This window comes from Pimephales promelas, chromosome 13 (assembly GCF_988280905.1).
Source record: "Pimephales promelas chromosome 13, fPimPro1.hap1.1, whole genome shotgun sequence".
Lineage (NCBI taxonomy): Eukaryota > Metazoa > Chordata > Actinopteri > Cypriniformes > Leuciscidae > Pimephales > Pimephales promelas.
The window spans coordinates 2720272-2733387 of NC_142781.1; the positions used below are offsets into that span (position 1 = coordinate 2720272).

Consider the following 13116-nt stretch of genomic DNA (forward strand, 5'->3'; position numbering starts at 1 on the left):
ATAACACAAATCAACTGTTGAATATGACACAACTGAACATCACAGTACGACTATTTCAAAAGGTAATTTACAGATTACATTTCAAATGAGTGTCTATCATTTCCTATCAATCGATACAACTGCTTAAAACGATAAGAAACTGTTGCATTACTCTTAATGTAGTTGTATGGAAACAGACACACAATCTTCCATGTAGAGCCCGACCGATAAAGGATTTTGAACGCCGATACCGATACAAATATTTTTGTGTTTTAAAATCCGATATTCCGATATATCGGCCGATATATATATATATTTTGTATTAAATATTGTTGTATTTCACACACGTGTAAAAGAAAAGCTAACTTTTCTGCACAAGATACGTTTGATACTTTTCCTCTATGTCTAAATGTTCACTCCTCGCAAGTATAACTTACATTTTACAATGCAGGGACTGTAACTAGAGATATGCTAGTTATAAATACAGTAATCATTACTTTATTTAGGCAGAAAAAGTTCATTGTGGTTTCCAAGCTCATTAATGTTAACGTTAGCTGTCTTCCACTGATGATAGTAGCATTAGCTAGCTTTGTGGTTAGCTAGTCTATGATTAGCAATAGATAACGACATACTGCAAATTGTAAAACATACATTTTCAATATAACAGGCCGAGGAGAGATGATTAAAGCGTGTTTCGTCCGTTTTTATTTTATTTTTGAAATATTAATTTATCGGCCATTATAACTGCCGATACCGATATTATGGAAAATGCCTAATATCGGCCGGCCGATATATCGGTCTGGCTCTACTTCCATGTTTACAGTAAATCATGACAGTTATGTTTCAATGGTATTTCACAGTAAATTTGTTTTTTGAACTAATGATTGTGCAAGTGCAAGATTTCTTTAAAGATGTGAACGCTCAACGCAATGTTTTGAACATTAGACAGCCTGTGTTACAAGTGATAAACGTTTTGTCTAGAGTTTTGAAAAATCAAGGTTCTGAAAATAGTAGCAAAGTGATTGTAAAAAATGGTAAATCCTGCTTGAGATGTTCAGTCCAATGATCATTTTTGTGTCATAAACCCCCAGTTTCACAGGGAAAGATTAAGCCTAGATCGAGATTAAAACTCATGTTGTTTTAACTGAAAGCATCTCTTAAAATATGTCAGTGTCATAGTTTGGTCTGAAGATGCACACAAATAATGTGTTTTTCTAAGGCACGTTTATAAAAGCCATGTGTGTCCTGATTCTGCCTTAGTGTCCTTGATTTTCTCAAGTTTTGAGACAGGATCATGACAGAATCATGTTTTGCATACAAGCGCATGGCCTGTTGTTTGGGTCATGTGCTTGTGTTGTTCGTTACGTTACCCCGTCCCCTTGTTATCCTTGTCTTGTCGTCAATCCCTAGTTCCTTTCGTTAGTTTCTCCACTTGTGTGTGCTGTCCTGTGCCGGTTCATTGTCAAACTTTGTTTTATACCTGCGAGTACTTTGTCAAGAGTTGTGTTTAGTGAAGTAGTTATCTTGTATTGGCTGTTACACTCTTAGAAGAAAAGGTTCTATATAGAACCTTAAAAGGTTCTATCAGCGCTACATACTTGGAACCCCCTAAAAGGTTCTATACACTCTTAAAAAAAGGGTTCTATATAGAACCCTGGGGTTCCATACTTGGCCAATAGAACCTTTTACCAAAAAAATGGCTCTATATAGAACCATTTTGGAGTTCCATATATGAAGCGGGGGATGGAACCATTTCTGGTTCTAAATAGTACCATTTCATCTAAGAGTGTAGATCTTGTGTAGTTTATTGTCAAGTCTGAAGTCTAGAGTCATTATTATTTGTTTCTTTTTCCCCCTCATTCCTGTTTTTGTCCTCAATAAACCTTGTGTGTTCTATAAACTGTCTGCTATTGGGTTCATCCTGAAATTCATGACAATGTGAATGTCTTAACTGAACTAAAGCCTAATCCTGGTGTGTGAAACCGGGCCAAAGACTGCTGTGAAATCATCTCGGTAACACTTTACAATAAGGTTCATTAATGTATTAACTAACAATGAGGAATACATTTGTCACAGTATTAATTAATCTTTGTTAGGGATGCACGATATATCGGCCAGCATATCGGTATCGGCCGATATATGTTCATTTTTAATGTTTTCGTTATTGGCCTGGTAAGAAAATTTTGCCGATATATTAAAGCCGATAAATAATGTATTATTCACACTTGTTGAGCACTGTTTATGCTTTTGAATTTCTTGAAATATGATTGAAATCTCTTCAAAAAATGAAAATCTGGTTCGGGACAACATCTGTCATATCGGCTATACAACACTATAATGAGAACATCATTATAATCGTGCGCTTGGGACATGGATTTAATTGTGAGACTTTTGTTTTTGTAATCAGGCTCTCAAAAATTTGATAAAAATTTGGATTTAAGTTTATCGGCCGATATATCGGTTATCGGCTTTCAAATATAAAGAATTATCGGTTATCGGCATCGGCCAAAATTTTCATATCGGTGCATCCCTAATCTTTGTTAATGTTAGTTGATCAAAATACAGTGTGTTCACAGTGCATTAATGTTAAAAAATACCACATTTGGTTTTGATAATGTATCAGTAATTGTTGAAAGTAGATGAATAAGAGCTGCTGAAGTATTGTTCATTCTTATCTCATGTTAACTATTGAACCTTATTGAAAAGTGTTAACATCTTTTCATATGCACTCACTTGTGCATGATGATACCATTTAACAAAACATGCAAACATATACAAAATTCATACACATGCATCAACCCTTTGAGAAGTGCCAAAAATGAGTGTTTTCTTTCTTTAGATTTTGGGCTGAATGGTGACCTGTGACCGACAGGCTTTTTGTTCTCGATTACTAGTCCTGGCTCACTCTTCTAAAGGGTTTGTGCAGGCTGGGGCCTTCAGGTCACATCACAGAGCAAACACACACACACACGGGACGGCCCCTCAGCAGGCAGTATAGTGACATACCCGGCCCACCTCCACTAGGTTGGTTACCATGACGATACAGGCCGACTGCTCCTGCCAGATCATCCTCCAGAAGTCGTACACCGTCTCGTGGACTGGGCCTGTGGGCGGCACCAAGCTCGGGCTTTATTTCTTTAATGCATGCTTTTGTGAAAGATCCAGCCATGCTGGCTGAAGTCGAATACAGTGTGATGTAGTGCAGAATGTGCTCGTATTATAATGGTACACGAGTGAAGATATCATTTTAGACAGTCATCTGTTTTTACACCAGTAAACAGTTAGAATGATACTCGCTAAAACTTTTAGATTTAAGAGCATACACACTTTCCAAACGTCTCGTTGTATTATTTAAGCACCTGTCCGTTTATGTTCTTGGCAATAAAGAAAGCAGTATTTTCACAGTTCTCATTTACCTTGAGTTGCAATGTAATGGCTGGGCCTTTGGTATCCCTGCGAGAGAAACACAAACGAGGATTTAGTCACAACTATGAAAGACGGAGTACAATCTTGAATACAATCGAGTCATCTGAGATTAATTCACTTTTACAGTGGGCCACCAGGGCTTGACATTAACTTTGTTGCTCACCGGACACTGTGACTAGTGGTTTTCCACAGGGACTACTCGTTTACAAAGATACCATGGGGAAAAACTTTTTTATATGATCTCATAATAGAGTGCCGAAGTTACGACGTCACTCTGTAGGCCAAAACGCGGAAGTGAGTTAGCATTTTAGCACTACGGTTCCCTCGCTCGGGATTTTTGAATGGGTTTTTGCTAAATCGCCTGAAATAAGGTCTGTGGTGAACAAAGCCTCTAAATATATTCACGTTTTGATCTATGACATAGAACACACAGTTATAACCTGCTTGTGTTTTTTTTTAAACTTTATTGTGTCTGATTGTGTTTTTTTTTTATTTTTATGTAGGCTTCAAAATGTATAAATTTTGGATTAACTTGTAAAGATTATCTTGCTAGACAAAACGTGTAAGGGTCACAACTCTTTGTTAAACACAGATCTTATTTTTTGCGATTTTCCAAAAGTCTATGGGGAAAATGCATTGCTTTTCGACCGAGGGAACCCATGCGCCGCTAGCTTCCGAGTTGTCCTACAAAGTGACGTCATCACTTCGGCACTCTATTTGACTGCAGGTTTATTAGGCTACTGTCACTTTAAGACCTGACGCACTATTACACTGTTACACATGCGTTTTCTTTCTAGACTGTTTACATTCACTTGTGTTTACGTGAATAGTTGCCAAGATTTGGACTTTATTTTGTGTGTATTGGACTATTCAAGCTCAGTAAGCAGTGAAAAATAACTCAATGATCACTGAGAGACTACATGTGCCACACAAAATCTGCAAGAATGAGTCAAATTATGTGCAATACACACAATCCCACGCTAATATTCAAGCCCATATAAGAAAGCGCATATTTCAGTATCGATACTAGGGCTGGGTATTGAGACAAATTTCACAATTCGATTCGCTTTCGATTCACAAGCTTGCAATTCGATTCGATTTCGATTCCGATTCGATTCAATATCGATTATTTTGGATATCAGTAACAATAAATGGCAAATTTTCTCAAGGGAATCAAATCTCTTAACTAATGCTGTAAACTATGGGAGTCTAGTTGTAGCCTATAGGCTTCATTAGCCTAATATGAAGGTAATAATGAACTGTTTTGTAGCTACACAAACACTTAAATTACACTTTTATTTATTTTTATAATAAGAAGATTATATGAAATATAAACATTTAAATGGTGGCTGTCATAAAAACTTGCCAGATTTATTCAAACATGCATTAAATATTGAAGAACATTAAGATTATAATGCATATGTAATATGGTGTATATATTTAGCAAAATGCTCCTCTCTGGAGTTATTTTTTCTAGCTGACTCGAGTTTATGTGGGTTTTCTGAGGTAAATATGACGATACATGACATTGATTACAAGCTGTTTAACTGACGTCTTTCCACGGTTGAAACGCTGATTCAGTGAATCAATGTGACATGATCCGGATTTCGATAAGTTGTACTCTATCTTTAACACACTTTCAGATGCTCATTCATGTTTATTTGGCGCTGTGACTGGTATTATTAAGCCGGAAGAGAGATCAGCGCTGCTGCTTCTCCAGAGCGATCTCACGCCACAGCGACAAAACGCTATTTATGTTTTTGAATTTCTAAAGAAAATGGACGTAATTTGAAAATTGAGACTTTGTTTCATATCAATAGTAACAAAGGACAAAGATTACTGCGATTTGTTGCATGCGCGCAGCCGCGATAAAATCTCTCATTCATTCAAATGAAACAGGATGACTAATCGATTCTTGAGATTTAAGAATCGATATCGGTTCGTAAAAATGAGAATCGATTAAAATCGAGAAATCGATATTTATTACCCAGCCCTAATCGATATGTATCGAAAAATCACTATTTTAGACAACATTACATTGCACTTTATTATTTCAGATGCCTTTTTAAAAGACTACAATTGAAAAATGCATGTATTAGATATCAATTTCAACCCGCCAAAGTGGCAAGTAGGAGTGACCGTGTTACACACAACTTCTGAAATACACACACATTTGGTGGGTTGGGTTGGCGGGTGTTAATGTCAAGCCCTGAACTAAATGAGGTTTTTAATAGTTAGGTTTTCCAAGTTATGACACTCGTAATCCACACCACAATTTCAAACAGAATCAAACACACACTGCGGGGAGACCCGACATCATCCCCCCCCTCCCAGCAAAACACACAACACCAAAATCATGAGGGTTAACTAAAACACAGGCCAGGGGTGTGAACATCCACGAGCACAGAGCATGAGGAGAAGCAGCAGTGTGTGTCGTGCGGAGAGAGAGAGAGAGAGAGAGAGAGAGAGAGAGAGCGCATGCTGATGGATGGGTGACACAGAGAGGGTGTGTGAATGTGAATGTGCCCTACAGTGATACTTACATCCCTGTACAGCCAAATCTACCGCCCCCAAACCAACCGCACAAGAGTGAGAGAGAGCACAACAATGTCAGTGAGTCAGCAAGCACCTCCAACAAGGAAGAAAAGAAAGCTGTAAATTGAGTATAGTTGAGACAAAGGCATGCATAAAAGACCTCACATACGAGGGAGGGAGAGACGTTTCTCACACGTTCGCCAATGGAGGAGGAGGCGGCATCGCCACTTACATCAATGTAGTTGGCATTTATGTAGTCGGACGAGGGGTCGTCTTCCATTGGCTGCAGGATCACTCGAGAATGATCGTCTACAGCGCCAAACAGAGCAAAGTCAGGGTAAAACACTTGCTTTCTCTAGGCTCGCTGGATGTGAGCTACGCAACACATGCATTCTCAATGCTAATAACGGCTCTCCGGTGCCGCCATTTTAAGTTCCGGCAGGGTGAACCTCATGAAGACATGTTCTGGTCATATTTCACCTCAAGAGTCATACAAATGATGTATGTTTTTTATGATTATTTGCTTGGTGACGTTATCTTCGTGGCCATTAAGCCTGGTTCAGATTACACGATTTTGGCACGATCCGTTTGACGTAGGGTGTCGCGGGGATTCGTAAACGACAACGGCCGTCGGGACGCAAGATTCGATTGTATAGTGTGTCATAGTGGGCGACAACCTACGTCGCGTCTGCGATGCTACACGACATCACGACAAAAAGACTAGCGTGTTTAATATTTTTAACGCTCGTCCACGACGGTTCCGTCACATTTGTGAGGTTGACCAATAGGAGCACAGAAGCGTTTCCGTACACAACGAAAGAGAGACGATGGTGCTAACGTTAAAACTAAAAGTAAAAATATATAAGAAAACAATATTTTACCTCAAGTTCTCTTTGGAGGATCGACAGTAGGGATGGGCAACGATTAATCGCGATTAATCGTTAGCAAAATAAAAGTTTGTGTTTACTGTTTACATAATATATGTGTGTGTAGTGTGTATAATTAATTTGTATATAAATAAATACACATGCATGTATATATTTAAGAAATATTTGCATGTATATATACTTTATATATATTTATACATAATTACTATTATATATAAATATAAATATTTGACATATTAATAACAAATTTTTCTTAAATATATACATGCATGTGTGGGTATTTCTATATACAAATTAATTATACACACTACACACACATATATTATGTAAACACAAACTTTTATTTTGCTAGCAATTAATCGCTGCCCATCCCAAATCGACAGCCCACACTGTCCTCTTCCAGCAATCCAGGAACGTGTCCATTGTCGGCTTTTCTTTCTTACTTTACTTTTTTCTGAACACAGGACAGCCAATACAACACTCACCGCTTCATCCATTGATTGTTTACGTTCATTCGAAGTCGCTCGCTACTAGTTTCGCCTTCTCGATGACATCACGCGCGCCGTTAAAGACGGGTCAGGAAGCAACATGTAGTCTGACATGTGTCTTGTCCACGACACGACAAGAATTTAGGAGTCAAAATCGCGTAATCTGACACCTTAACTATCGTAACAGACAAAAAAATCGTGTAATCTGAACCAGGCATAAAGCATCCAGATGTTTACCTTTTGAGAATACTCCCCCTTTTTTTGGAAATAGGCTCATTTTACCACTCCCCCAGAGTTAAACAGTCGAGTTTTACCGTTTTCGAATCCATTCAGTCGTTTTTTTTATATATATTTAGAAGAATATCAGTAATCAGACAGTTTCTGGTCCAGAAACTGTCTGGTTACTGAAATTCTTCTAAATATAAAAAAATCCGTTGAATACATTCAAAAACGGTAAAACCCAACTCTGGGGGAGTGGTAAAATGAGCCTATTTCCAAAAAAAAAAAGAGGAGTATCCCTTTAATGACTATAAAACTGTCTGTGGACGTAGAGAAAAACGTAGTGTGGGCAGCCAGTTCTTTAGAGAGATATCATACACTCTTACATGCAATGATGTTCCCATATCGATTCTTCGTTCGATTTTGCTCTTTCTTTGCTGCATCCCATGAAGCAGACTGGCCCTCAAAGAAGCTCTGGAGAACAGAGAAATGGTTATTGTACATCATTGAATCATCGTGACGATGTAATAGGGGGGCGTGGCTCTGAGGCTCCGCCCTCTCTGAGGTGTAAATCTTCTCAGGCTCATTTCTATCGTCGAGGTCAGGCGCGAGTAACATGAACACCCCGGAGAACCGCTTTATAGTAGAAACTGAAGCTGTAATTGTGACCGACACTGTTTTTCATGTTTAATACAGTAAAACTGCTGCTTTACAGCAATCTACAGTATAAAGTGCTGTATGAATAAACATTACGAGACTGGAGTGCTGAATCACAGAGCTGGGGAAAACAATGATCCGACGCTTTCTCACCGCATTTTTATTGTGTGTTTATAGGCACATATTTACATCAGTGTCACAGAAGCTCTAGAACATTTTGTTTTTAAATAATGATTGAATTAATAATACGCAAATTAAATGTTCATTTGTTCATAATATTTGTTCCATCCTATTACAACCAGCGTCCATTGCTTTAAACACTGAGGAAACACACAGACATCAGGGACGTTTATCTACCAGGGGAAATATAATTCAACCCGGCTCACTCCCAAAACTCAGTTCATTTCTATTGCTTTCCATGTTCAAGGATATTTCCAATTGCTTTTATTTTAAAGGCACTTTTAAAGTTTGAATCACATTAAAGGGATAGTTCACTTTGAAATTAATTTTTTATATGTTTTAGCTCACCTCAAGGGCTTCCAAGATGTAGGTGTCTTTGTTTCCACAGTATTTTCAATTTTGACATTTTTCAGTCAAACCGTTGTTGTCTATCAGTCATACACTGGAGGCTAAGGGGGTCCACCAAAGAGCAGCACAGAGAAGTCCAAATTAAACATGATTTAATGACTCGTAAATGTAAGTACACATTGATGGCCTAAGACACGAAACGAGCGGTTTGTGTGAGAAAACCAACAGTATTTATTTCGTTTTTACCTCTTGTAGCCACAGCCATGACAAAATGATCTGACGGCACGGTCTGCGCATGCGCTGGAAGTGATCGCTTGCGCGCCGACGTCACTCTTTGTTTATACAGAGATTTCCGAAGTTTTACCTTTCAGTAAACATATTTAGATATACGGGAAACCGCAATGGAAGACGATTTCGGTATATCTAAATATGTTTAGTAAACGGTAAAACTTCCGAAATCTCTGTGTAAACATTGAGTGACGTCACACGCAAGCGATCACTTCCGGCATAACATTGAACTGATTCAGTTCGCTTCAGTTGGACATTGAACAACTGATTCAGATCACTTGGATTACACGAGGTAAAAACGATATAAATACTGTTCGTTTTCTCGTGTCTTAGGCCATCAGTGTGTACTTACATTTACGAGTCATTAAATCATGTTTAATTTGGACTTCTCTGTGCTGCTCTTTGGTGGACCCCCTTAGCCTCCAGTGTATGACTGATAGACAACAACGGTTTGACTGAAAAATGTCAAAATTGAAAATACTGTGGAAACAAAGACACCTACATCTCGGATCCCCTTGAGGGAAGATAAAACATATCAAAAATTAATTTCAAAGTGAACTATCCCTTTAAAAATATAATTTGGGCCCTACGGCGGTGCACACTACACAAAGGTCACGCGGAGCCGGGCGTCACTCTCAGCAGAGTGAACGGAGGCGGGATGTTCGCTAACAGCACTTCGCTACAAACGAATCTCAAACGTCTTTTGACCCGTATGAAGAAGATCTTGGCCGTGAGTATATCGAGGCCTTTGTTTCGCCTATAGACCCCTTTTGCGCCGACGTCACAGTTACGTCACGGCGCTAGCTGGAGGCAAAACAAAGTGAAAACTAGAGGCGGCCAATACAAAACAGCACAAATTCAGCTACATAATAAGGAGCTTAAATTACTTTTATTATTATTAAATGTCATCTTATTGTGTTGTTTGGTGTAAGAATCGATGAAAAATGAATATGCTGTATCTGGAATTTTTATTTCTAGAAAATATTCACATCATTAAAATCGCACCGTAATGTCACTGTTTACATTGTGGTCGTCTCGGCGCAGAACTGTGGATCATACACACAAGTCTTGTACAGGACCATATAGGCATCTAACGATTTATATGCCCTCAGTTTCTCTTTACGATCGGTGTAGAAGTCAGGCCACTCATCTGAGGTAACGTACGTTAATCCTGTCAGATCATCCATGCATTGAGTGAGCGTGTGAAGGCTACGCGTCGGCCAATCTGGTTCTGTCCGTTAAAAATAACTTTTGGAAATAACAATCGCGGTCCTGGACACTGAGTGACCTTACACATTAAAGGATAATTCCGGTATTTAACACCTTGAGTCTATTTTGTAGTTTGTTTTGAATGAAATAGAGTGGTGGACTTAGAAAATTTGACATTGGGTCCTGTCTCGACGTTTTGACTATTTTAGAGTCGCCTGTGAGAGCCTTAGACTGGCTGTCTATGGGCATGCACAAACATGTCCTTAAAACAACCCTTAGCGTTCATTTTCAAAACTGTACAACTCACCGAGTGGTTGGTGGTGTTCGTTGATGTTCCCGAAACAAGTAGCGTAGCGAAATACCGTTTCTGTCGTGTTTTATTTGTCATTTTTTAAAATCGCATTGATGTCTGCTGGAGGACTCAGTGCTCGTTGATATTACTGCGCTAGCTACCGGAAAAAACTGAAAGGGGTCTGTTTACATGTGGTTGTAGTCTTTTTGCTCGGTTCTCCATCTTGCCATATTCGACTGTGTCTGACTTTTTTTCCGGTGCGCTAGACACAGTGTCCGTACAGCGTCCTGGTTGTCGCCATCAAGTGGTCGGGAGTGTGCTAACGCTTCAGACTCAAATATCGAGCGGAAGTTTATACGCGGTAGTGAGGTATCTGAATAAATAGTTCCACAATAGCAAACAACACGGATTGAACGCATACATTGCGCTGATATATTTGTTTTTAATCATCAACGAACACCACCAACCACTCGGTGAGTTGCACAGTTTTGAAAATGAACGTTAAGGGTTGTTTTAAGGACATGTTTGTGCATGCCCATAGACAGCCAGTCTAAAGCTGTCACAGGCGATTCTAAAATAGTCAAAACGTCGAGACATGACCCATTGTCAAAAATTCAAAGTCCACCACTCTATTTCATTCAAAACAAACTACAAAATAGACAGCAAACTTCTGATGGCGTTTGGGGATCGACTTATTGAGATATTTTTTAAGATGGCTCCTGTCTGTATACGCGAAGTGAACTGTCTTCATAAAGTATCTTCTTATTAAACGGTCTGTACACTTACAAAGTTCTCAATGCTTCGTTTTGCATGTACGGACCCTCATTATGTTACTGTGTTAGTGTGGGGCTATTTTGAGCCTTGTTAGTGGTATAAACTAGCGATTTCTTTTTACTTAGTCAATGCCCCCATTACTATCATTATACGCTAAACAGTTTTTAGAGACAAAACTCTTTACATTCGATTATCATGAAAACGAATCTCAGAGAACGGTTGACTAGGTACCGATGTGTTATTAGACCAAAGGTTCATTGTTCGCCGGAGTTCTCCTTTAAGATAAAATCTGATTTTCTCTAGTCATTGTCACAGAAACAAGCTAACTTGCTAACTAGCGTTAGTAAGGCGGCCAGAGGGATCGTACTGCCTCCACCTAAGCTCCGCCCACATAAAAACGTCACAGTGTTTACCAACTGAAAAGGGGTCTATACAATGAACCCTAGCAGAGCAGATCGGACACACAGGACACACTCGTGGAGCTCCGCGCCGCCGCGTCCCTGCGCTCCCCAGTCTAACCTCGTACTCCTCCTTGAAGCCGTAGCTGTCGGAGGTCTTCATCAGGTTGATGTGCTGCAGCAGGTCTGCCACCCGGATGGCGGGGTGCAGCTGTCCGGTCTGATAGGGCGACTCCGTGCCCTCACAGTGGTAGCGTGGGATATCCAGCAGTCTGCTGTTCTCCGCCGCCGCCGCCGCCGCCGCCGTGTGGTTCTCGTCTGAGGAGGCATGGGGAAAGCTTCAGGTCAACACTCACCTTTACACACGCTGAGCTCAAACGACTCGACAAACACACACGCAGAACCTCACGAATGCATTCATAATCCCAGAGGGGAGCACTCTGCACAGGACAGAGGCGTTCCTTCACACACACTTACCAGTGATAGGCACTTATGGGGCAGCGGGAGAGAAAAGAGTTGTTTAGTTCAGCGTCAGCTCAAACACACGGCTCTGTAGTACAGCTGATGGGGTGATATGGACTGAACATGTACACTAACATGTACACAGACGGGGGGGGGGGGAAGGGGGCACATCACACTGAGGATAGTTTTCTAGATTTCACTTGAGGAGATGCAGAAGCCGCACCACAAACTGAATAGAACTGAGTTTGGTGACAGGAATCAAACCACAGGACATGAGTTGTAAGCAACAGACTAGTGCACACTTTAGAGCGGAGCTTTGAACACACGTCAGAGAGACTGGTTCACACTTCAGCAGAGCCGTGGCCTTAGGGGACCATTTACTCTTCATCTTCATCATCATCATCTTCTAGCCTGTTCTGTCCTGTTAGCTCTGTGTTTGCATCTGACACTGTTAACCCAGATGACTGGATTCATGATAGCTTTACTTGTAAGCTGTCAGTTTAGTTTCCGCATCATCCTACGAGCTCCGGGAACACTCATAGTGTCGTGTGGTCTGACTGTGTGTGTGTGTGAGAGAGAGAGTGTGTGTGTATGTATGAATAATGACGCTTAGGTAAAACATACAGAAGAGTGTTTCCTGAGCTGATTCTGCTTCCAGAATTTAGTCTTTCAACTGTCTAATTTATGTACATCTATTAATGGGAATGTATTAATATCCCTTGTGAAAAAGACATTTTTTAAAAGAGTACTGTACTTCTTACGGAAACACTACTACACATTTTCACTGTGAAAAACATATTTTTATTTAGTGTCTGCAAACATTTACAGCATTGCGAGTGCAAATTGTTTTCGGACACTTAATCGCATGGTATTTATAATTAAATGAAACCACAGTGTAGTTTAAATTCATATTAAATGCATTTAGCTGAGAATGGGAGTGCTTTTTTGAAGTACAACTTCAATACTTCTTAGTA

At 39.7% G+C, this 13116-nt stretch overlaps 1 protein-coding gene across 20 annotated transcripts in view; it reads right to left on the reverse strand.

Moving 5' to 3' along the window:
* Positions 1 to 13116, reverse strand: part of ptprk (protein tyrosine phosphatase receptor type K) — a 244359-nt gene that overhangs the window by 31896 nt on the left and 199347 nt on the right. For 5 of the 20 annotated variants that reach the window (XM_089118330.1, XM_089118314.1, XM_089118316.1 and 2 more), the window contains 7 exons: positions 12158 to 12169; positions 11802 to 11998; positions 7921 to 8008; positions 6110 to 6249; positions 5949 to 5966; positions 3396 to 3432; positions 2986 to 3083 (listed from right to left, as the gene is read on the reverse strand). In XM_089118330.1, the coding sequence (XP_088974456.1) occupies positions 2986 to 3083; positions 3396 to 3432; positions 5949 to 5966; positions 6110 to 6249; positions 7921 to 8008; positions 11802 to 11998; positions 12158 to 12169 (590 nt within the window). The remainder of the gene's footprint in view (positions 1 to 2985; positions 3084 to 3395; positions 3433 to 5948; positions 5967 to 6109; positions 6250 to 7920; positions 8009 to 11801; positions 11999 to 12157; positions 12170 to 13116) is intronic. The other 15 variants (XM_089118319.1, XM_089118317.1, XM_089118315.1 and 12 more) reach the window with 6 other exon arrangements.